Source organism: Sinocyclocheilus anshuiensis, unplaced genomic scaffold (assembly GCF_001515605.1).
Source record: "Sinocyclocheilus anshuiensis isolate Anshui unplaced genomic scaffold, SAMN03320099.WGS_v1.1 scaffold253, whole genome shotgun sequence".
Taxonomy (NCBI): Eukaryota; Metazoa; Chordata; class Actinopteri; order Cypriniformes; family Cyprinidae; genus Sinocyclocheilus; species Sinocyclocheilus anshuiensis.
Window position 1 is genome coordinate 547376 of NW_015537969.1, and position 9870 is coordinate 557245.

At 35.9% G+C, this 9870-nt stretch overlaps 1 protein-coding gene across 1 annotated transcript in view; it reads left to right on the forward strand.

Moving 5' to 3' along the window:
- Positions 1 to 9870, forward strand: part of LOC107670059 (triple functional domain protein-like) — a 65880-nt gene that overhangs the window by 51878 nt on the left and 4132 nt on the right. The window contains exon 3 of the mRNA XM_016462540.1: positions 7338 to 7412. Coding sequence (XP_016318026.1) covers positions 7338 to 7412 — 75 coding nt within the window. The remainder of the gene's footprint in view (positions 1 to 7337; positions 7413 to 9870) is intronic.

The window sequence follows — 9870 nt, forward strand, 5'->3', positions numbered from 1 at the left end:
GTTGCCTCTAATTTTAAAAGGAAAGAGCACAGACAAAGCCTTAGTTTGTTTATATGAAGAGATTTCTTTTATTTTTGTTACTTATTTATTTAATTTGGAGCTTGTTTTAAAATTTCAATTTAGTTTTATTATTTACATTTACATTATATTTCATTTTTGTCATTTAGCAGACGCTTTTATCCAAAGCGACTTACAAATTAGGACAATAGAATCAATCAAAACCAACAAAAGAGCAATAATATGCAAGTGCTATATTAGTATATTATTATAGTGTTAACCCCTACTCTTTTTCGAAGGACATCCTGGGGTTTTTAATGACCACAGAGAGTCAGGACCTCGGTTTAACATCTCATCCGAAAGACGGAATGAGAATGAGAAAAATGCCAAATATCGGCCGATATATCGGCCTTGGGTAATATGTCGGTCGACCACTAATCTGTACATTACTTCATGTATACTTTTATTATTACCATCTGTTTATATCAAGGTATTGATTGTATAATAGTATCATATTTTGTTGGCAATATTTGTGGTAGGTCTGAAATGGATTTTACATGCTAAAAATCTAAAGGAATATAGAGATATTTTCACACTTCTGCTTTGCACCAGAATAGTGATGAGAAGATTTTGCTTCTGTTGTAATTATATAAACTATATAGGGACCATTTAGGGACAAATGACTGATTGATGAAGAATAATGGCATCTTAACTCCTCCACATTGAGGTTGCTCTTCTGATGTGTGTGTACAGTATAATTGTCTGTAGTCCCGCAGTGATTTTAACTGCTGGGCTCTTTATTTTTATCCTCATTTTTCTCTCTCTCTCATCTAAATATCCCCTTTTGTTGTTCTAGCCTCAGTATGGAGGGAGAGTAGCTGTCATCTCCTTTTTCAACTAGTCATCCAGCAACCAACTAGTCCATTGGTTCCCAGTCCTGTTCCTGGCCACATTTTGGATGTGTCCCTAATCAAACACATCTATCTGGATCAGTGAAGTGTTGTCTGATGTTTTCTTCCTAAATGTGCACATATGTGACAGTGTTTGTGGTTGTGCTCCTGACAGGAGGAAGCTGGCTTGGATGTTCCTACACTTGCATTTCCGATGACCTTTGCGTGTGGTTTCAGTGATCAGATCACAAAACTAAAAACTTTTTTTTTTGGTTTTGCTGAGAAAAGTTATCAGCAAGCTCTATGATATGAGGTATTATTTATATCCATAGCACAAACAGTGCAGGAATAACACAATGCTTGCCTTTTATTCTCCCCTTGCTGTATATAGAGAATAGAAACTTCATACATCACAAGTAGAAAAAATTGAGATTGAAAAGGTGTGTGATGTGCAGACTGTCTATGGAACAGGAGGGGAGGAGAGAAAAAAGATAGACTGATGTCTGGTGCAGCAGGCGCAATGATATTACGCAGCGCCTGAAATAGGCTTAGGCGTGTTCCTTTAAGAATAGTATTTGTAGTACTCAATACAACTTTGTATGCACTTCGAATTTGTTAGGGTACAAAAATGAAGTATACTTTGGGCTTAAGCCTGTATTTATTTGATACAGTAAAAACAGTAATGTTGTGAAATATTTTACAATTTTAAAAGAACTTTTGTACCTTTTTTTGAACTCAAGCGCAATTATACTCTGCTGTTCAGTCTGAGTGAACGTGTGTGTCTCAGTCAGTGTGGTGAACTTTGAGCTGGTCCTGCGCTCCACATACTGCGACGTGGCATTTTCCCTTTTACCAGTCTGCTGTGATTCACTGTCCTGGGGAACAGAGGCTGGAAGTGCTCCTCACCCTTGATCACATTACAGTATAGGAGAAACAGGCTTTGTGTTCACGCTAACAGACTCTCCCTTAATGCTTCACGCACAGCATTGACTGTAATGCAGCAAGCTGAAGTGACCTTTTCATTCAGTTTGTCAACTGTAAGTACACTTCAGTCCTGTGCAGTTCATTTTACCCTGTTTGGTAACATGCTTCATGACCAATGACCCAATGAGAAGAACTTGAGCTCTGTGAGCTCTGCTGTACACGAAAACAAAATGCATGTACATTTGAGATACATACAGTATAATGGAGTTTTGTGGCTTTTAGTTATTTTTTTTTTATTAGCTTCAAAGCCACCTGCATGATGTTGAGCTCCTAGAAGTTGACACAATTCGTTAGCAGGTATACATTTTTAAAATTGACAGTTTTTCTAATCCAGAAATTGAACCAAAAGTATCATCCAATCACATGCTCTCTGTAATAAAAGTATATCCTCACATATTCCCTTTACTTCTGATGAGCAAAAATAAGTAGCAAAATCATGGTTTCTGACCGAGACATAAACTAAACATTACAAAAATTATTTTATTTTACTTTTTTTTTTGTTTTTTGTTTTTTTTGTTTTGTTTTGTTATTTCATTTTATTTTACATTTCAGGTGTTATCATTTTTGTATGTTTTTTTTTTTTTACTACATTATTATTATTTGTGATTTGATGTTTTGAAAAGGGGATGAGCTTTTTACTTTCAAATTTGAAAGTGCAAGCACTGTCACCGACAGCAAGTTTAGTTTTACTTTTCTTTTTGTTTTCATTTGAGAGGACATTTTTTCGATTGACACTTTGTGTTCCAGCTAGTTAGAACATGGTGTAAAGCTCCACGGTGGTCACTCCTAATGTCCGTTGGTCTTCTTCCTCTTGAATCCCTTACATTCCCAGTGCTCCACCAGTGGCGTGTAGGTTACATGTTCACCAGCTCAAGTGTTAACCCGGTTCTGCAGCTGTTCACAGGGTGATGGGTCAGGTCACATGGGTTGTCGTCTTGATATCTCAATCCTCTGAAGCATCTCAGGTTAATAGGCTAATTGCTGAGATTCAGACTCGAGCTACACCCCAATAACAAGCCAGGTCGTCTGCGCTGAAGTGATTTGATCTGACCCGACTGTTGTGAGGTTATAAGCTACAGGGTGGAAATTTATAAAACATTCTCGGGTGCCTATATCCGTCTGCTTTAAACATGACTACAGTTCATATAGTTTGTGGTTTAAGGTTAGCATCAAGCAAAACTATTTAAAGATTTAAAAGCAATCTCATTTTAATCCAGTATTAATTCTTAGAATTTGTTCAGTGATGGATGTTATGCACTGCAATAGGCCCAAATGTATTATTCCCCAATGAATAGAAGCAAAATAGGAATTGAATCTGTAGAAGGCCGTTTAATGTCAACTCAGTCCAGGACAGCCGCTGAATTGTTCAGGATTCATTTGTCTTCTGTTCATTCAGCAGGACCAGTCGGAAATGAACGAATGAGTGGACTCATTAGTTGTGCGAGGCTGGTGTGGGACGGGGGTTCATTAATGTGCTCAGTAATGTGGCCGGCAGAATGAGTGATGCGATTAGCGGCTGCTACACACACAAGCACATACTCGTTGAACCTTTGACCCTTGTTTGCTTCAGTCTGACCCACAGTGAGGAAGTGTGATGGGGAAGGGGAAATTTGAGCTCAATCTGCAGCCTCGTATGATTGGGTTTATTCATGTATTTGTTCATAATTGAAGTTAGGTTTATGAATGTACAATAGCACATTTGTGTGTATTGTTAATGAGTAATGCATATAAATCTTGACAGAACATATGATGTTTGTGTGAATTTGAGAAACATGTCCACATTTCACTCCAGAGTTAAAATAAGAAATTGTAAGAGTTGTAAGAAATTGCGTTTTAAAATAAAGCTGTAATTTTGCATTTTGACATTTTCATGCAATCAGGCATATTTGACACAAATTCTCATTGTCATAATAAACAGTAGAAGATAATTATTTGCTTTACTTTTTGGGGTCGATTTTGTGTTTTTGGTCAAAAATACAATAAAAACTGTAATGCTGTGAAATATTAATTTAACATAACCATTTTCTGTTTTAATAGTTTTTTTTTTAAATGTAATTTATTCCTGTGATGGCAAAGCTGAATTTTCAGCAGTCTTCTTTCAGAAATTATTCTAATATGCTGATTTGGTGTGCAAGAAACATTTATTATTATTATTATTATTAATATTAATATTATAACAAAGTACTAAATTCCATCCTTTCTGAATAAAACCTCATTTAAAAAAATAATCTTAACTGACCTCTAACTTTAAACGATAGTCTAAAACGGTAAGAGTAAAAAAAAACAATTATAATAAAATAATTAAATATATAATTATTTATTTTTAACAATTTAATAATGATTAATTTAATAATTATATATATATATAATATATATAATTATAAGCAGTTTAATAAATACTACTTTGCCTTGCCTTGATATCTAAATACTTTACAAGTCATATATGAGTGTCTTTGTTGCTTGCTCACTCTTTCTTGGTCTTTCTCTCTCTCATTCTTTCTCTCTCTTGTTCAAAAATCTCTTCTTATTTAATAACTCTGTTTCCTATCTGCTATTTACATTCATTACATTGTCTCTCTTGTTCACTTCTTCTCTCTGCATCATCTCGTCACTGTAGTGTTGGTCCGTGTGGCCAATCTGCTGCCATCTACCAAAAATCCAGTGCTCTGCTGTTTAGATGTAGAGAAAACTGTTGCCGGTGTATGTGAAGCAATGCCGGTTTCAGATTGTCTGAAGTTACTGTTGTTATCTCGGGTCATTACTTCTTCAATATCGGGAAGATCAAGAACCTATTACCTGGAAACAGTGAGGCTAGGCTATATTTTCAGACATGTTTTGTTGTCTGTTCCCTTCTGATACCTGATAAGCCCTGAAAAATAATCATCTGTGAGAGAGAAAAAGGTTAGGCTTGGAGGAACCTACTGATGCGCTGATACAGATTGATTCCATGGCTGTGTGCGTTCTTCCTTCTTTTTAGTCGTTTGTTTTGACCTTAAAACTCACCCACGATTCACCTTCCTGTCACTAAAGAACAGATCGTTGGTACCACAGTGAGTGTCCTTTTGAAGTTTCTCTTCTAAAAAACTGCTCATGTTATTTTTTCCCTCAGATTCCTTAGTTCTTTTTCCACAGAATGTGAATTCCCAACCACATTTAGAGCTCTTCCAGCTCTGGGGAAAGAATAGCTGTCTGATTTTCTCCAAGCGTAATGTCTCTATTTGTTGAAGTGGTTTGTTGTATTTCTGTGGTTTGGATGCTGAAATGATGGATTTTAGACGTTAGTGAAATATCCAGTTACCCTGCATGCATAGCTTGAAGGACAGCGGCACAGCTGTGAAATGGGATTCATTTTGGTGAGATAATATGTTGGGAACGCTCATCTCCTGCATGAGGCACTTCAGATGTGAGATGGAGGTCATTTCTTTGTCTTCTGTCATTGGTGAGGAAATGAGTAATTAATGTCAAATCTATACGATAAATGTAATTGTTAGCCTACGGAAACCCCAGTTTAAACCTAGAATGATTAGTTTTACACGGGTTGTGTAACCTTGTGTGTGTTAGCTGTAGTTTAATCTGGAAGCTGTTTAAATCTGACAGACATCCAGGAGTGTTCTCATTTAAAAAAAAAAAAACTGTAATAATTTTATTCACTAAAATAATAAGCTTATTATAATAACAAAATATATAAAATAAAATAATAATAATAGTTTATTATTATTATTATTATTATAGTAAAAAATATTTTTATCCTAAAAATAATGTTCGTATAGAGTTTTAGAATTTTGTATAAATAGAATGTATTATTATTATTATTATTACTATTATTAAATTACATATTCAATTTATTCTTTGGTACAAAATATTTTAGGATTTTAGAATGTAGGTTATAATATGAATATATGATACAAGTATAAAATGTTTTCATTTAGCTTGTGTGTGTGTGTGTGTGTGTGTGTATTTTTGTTTCTATGGACTACAAGAGAAGCGCATCTGCGTCTAGATGACTGTCGCTGCAGTCATTGGAGTCATATTGTGAACCGTTATTAAATGTGCTTCACCCTGTAACCTAATTTGCCCTACCGTACCGCGGCCTGTCTCTCTCAGACCCTGAGGGAAGAGTGTGGGCTTTCTTCCTCACACACTCATGCATGCAAACAGATACCGAGATACGGAAGAGAACCTAAACCCCTGTCTTCTCAGGTGCTCAGCGGGGTTTAGAGAAAACCGTACTATTACTGAAACTCAGCCCTTCCGTCCGGTAGCAACTCATGCTTTGTGTTCTATTACTTTTGAAGCCATATGATTAGGGTTAAAAAATCTTTATTGAAAATTTATCAGATTTCTACCTCATTCTAATGTAAATAACTCCTGTCATCCACAGAGGAAAGTCATACAGGTTTCGAAAGACATAAGGGTGAATGATTTGATGTCTTGTAAATTTTTGGATGAGATATTTCTGTAAATTGCTGCAAATAATCTGCAGAAGCGTCCATGTTTTCATTAGATCACGTGGTCTGATGTGCACAGTAGCAGTGGTGGAAAAACAAACCTTCCAGTGTGATGCATGGAAAAAAAGAGAAGGGGAGGGAAAAAGAAAGGTGTTAATTTGTACAGTGAGTGGCGCTGAGACACCACAGGGAAGCATTGCAGGAAAATGGATAAAAGACATCATCTCTATAATATCTCAGCTGTGTGTGTCTGTGTAGGAGGGATCGGCTCCTTCAACCATATTTCATGCTTAATTAGCAGCCCTGGGATGGAGGGATAGTAGGAGTGGAATTAAAGACAGCATGTCTCAACTGAACCATCCATGTCCGTAATGCTTTACTAGCAAGTATTGTGCCTTACCCGATTCTTCCAGCATTTGTCCTGCTCTGAAATAGATACTTGTAGATCATGAACTAATACCGTATTATTTCTTAAGTTATTTACATGATTTCTTTCAGATAATCCAGGCAAGAAATGAGAGGAAAAAGGTAAATTATGTAATCCAAGCAAGGTTATGTTTTCGTGCTCTGAGAGACCAAAGTCAGTCTGCTGGCTATACATGACTAACTCAACTTTGGCACAGACTCGCCAAACCTATTCAACTCAAACCTGTGAATCATAAAAACAAATGAACAGAAGTGATGCTTCATCCAGGTTGCTGCTGATCTCATGCAAAGCGCTTGAACGAGGTCCAGCGCTCGAGGTGGTATCTGCTCATGCCAAGAACAGAAGAACAAATGATGATGTTTCTGGACTGTCTTTACATTCAGTTAAATACATGTAAAAGAGTCTGAAAAGGAGAATGTGAAATTGATATTCATGGGCCTTAAATGCACCAGATGCAAACTCAAATTTCCCATTTGAGCACGATAGCTCAAGAAAACCGAGCATGCACAGTATGCTAACCGCTAGACCAAGGCTCTGATGATGATATGCTTGCATGGATTCTAAATTCTGTTCTGTCATTTTGTTTTTCAGGATTTCGTAGGAATGAAGAGATGAAGGCAATGGAAGTTTTGCCCATTCTAAAGGAAAAAGTGGCCTTCTTGTCAGGTGTGTTGTTGGTTTGAGTGCTATTGTTGCTATAACTATGTGTCTTTTATATGTCTAGTGGTCATAACATACTTTCTCAGAAGGAAGTGCTCTACATATGGTCAACAAGAGTGTGTATCTTCAGTATTTCCAGTACAGAAAAGCAATGTTTTAGTTTGAAAAATTGAAAAATGCTCATACCTGTACACAGGAATAATCCAAAAGGATACTATGGAAGCCAGTTTCCACCTAGATTAAAAAATATAAATAAATAAAAAAAATGTGTTAGTCACATTGTGTATAAAGCTGCAATTCCAAGAAATAAAGTCACAGCTTTTATTTTATTTGTTTTTAAAAAGGCAAAAAAGGCTTCCATAGGATCAGGAAATGGCCTGAACTGGAAATTTTGGATCACATCAGTGTTATTTTAATATTACTTACTTATTATTGTAGTATTTATTAATATTTTGAATTGGCTTTAATTTTTGATTTTCAGTTTTTAATTTTAGTTTATCATTTTGTACAAGTTTGCAATTTTGTTATGTGCTTTTGTCATTTGTATTAGTTTTTGTTTGAAATATTTATATTTCGCTTCAATTTATAACTATTTTAGTTTTAGCAGTTTTAGTCTTTAAATTTAAATACTTATTTTATTTCAGGTAGTTGCCAAAGCAACATTTCTAATTTTTATTTAAGATTTAGTTGTTGTTAAAAAATATTTTTAAAAATTCAGGTTTATGTCAATTATAACAACCCTTGATCACAATCACAGGACAACATGTTTTTGACCCAAAATAACTTTTACTGAATATTACTGTAACTTCCCAAAATATTTTTAGTTGGTGTGTCATTGTAATTTGATTTAGACTGTAAAAAGCTCTCCTTCTCACTTGCTCTCTGAGCTTCTGTTTGGCTCTTTTAGTCGTACGACTAACAGACCAGCACTAAAATGACTCAGAAACAAAAGCTGCGTCTCCATAGGGATGAGCAACCGTCACACACATGTCCCATGATACAACAACAAGCTCAATCAACAGGCATGAGAGTGTGCCTAAAAAATAAAGAACTGAGCAGAGGAACTGAATCTGCAGAGCCCCAAGTGTGAACACCCAGCGATTTCTGCATAAGCATGTGCTTTTTATTTATTTATATTCCTTAACGTCAGAGGATAAGATGGATTATCCTATTACAAACATACTCCATTAGTGAAATTCAGCATATTCGCTGGAGAAAATCCTCATGGATATCCCAGCTGCTCAGTGAGTTTGTTGTGCTGGAGCCGTGAGAGGAGGATCAGTGGGAGCAACACATTGATTACTTATTTCTCAATGCTAATGAACTGGGGTTTGGTTTATGACTATGACCTGGGTGATTCAAGAAATTGTTACTGGTTAAAGTTGAATTGTGATGTATTTGTGCAGGTCTACATTATCTTAACTGTTGGTCCACAGTTGTATTTTTAAAGGCATATTTCACCTAAAAATGAAAATTTTGTCATTATTTACTCACCCTCATGTCGTTCCAAACCTGTACGAGTTTCTTTCTTATGTTGAACATAAAAGAAGATATTTTGAAGAATGCTGGTAATCAAACAGTTGATGGTCCCCATTGACTTCTATAGTAAGGAAAGAAATACTATGGAAGTTTGGTTCTTCAAATTTCTTCAAAATATTATCTTTTGTTTTCATCATATAGAAACTTACACAGGTTTGGAACAACATGAGGGTGAGTAAATGATGACAAAATTTTCATTTTTGGGTGAACTATCCCTTTAAGTTGTGGGAGCTACGATCCAACGGTTCAACAGTAAAGATACTGTAGACCTCCACAAATACATCAGAATACAGTTTTATCCACTACTTATACCAATAGCAATTCCTTAAATCATCCAGGTCTTTGTCATACACCAAACCCAAGTTCATTAGCTTTGAGAAATGAGAAGTCGCTTGAGAAATTAAGCCATGGCGCTCAGACGGGCAGAATAATTTTTTTTTTATTGCGCGCACAACTTTCATAGTCCTAAATAAAATCTAAATAAAATTGTCTTAAAGGGGTCATATGACATTGCTAAAAAAGAACATTATTTTGTGTATTTGGTGTAATGAAATGTGTTTATGTGGTTTAAGGTTCAAGGCATTGTAGGCTACTCTCCCAGGGAACAGCCCTCGTCCTCCATAAAATGCTTTGCACACATCTGAATATTTGGGTTGAACTGTTCTGGAACAGTGTTGTAAATACAACTTAACCACTGATTTCTAGTTGTGTCCTCTTTTGGAAGGCCAAACCAAGTAGTTTCGCTTTCACAACGAAACACACAGCGTCTTCACGAGATGGCGGCGGCGGCAACAGCAATACTACAGCGAGAATAAAAGTTACGCCTTCTTTCTTTGCGTGAACATTTGGCGAGTGTTATGCAAATCTTCCCACATCGTGATGTAGACATGTGGGGGCGTGTTTAAATGAGGCGTTTTAGGAGGGC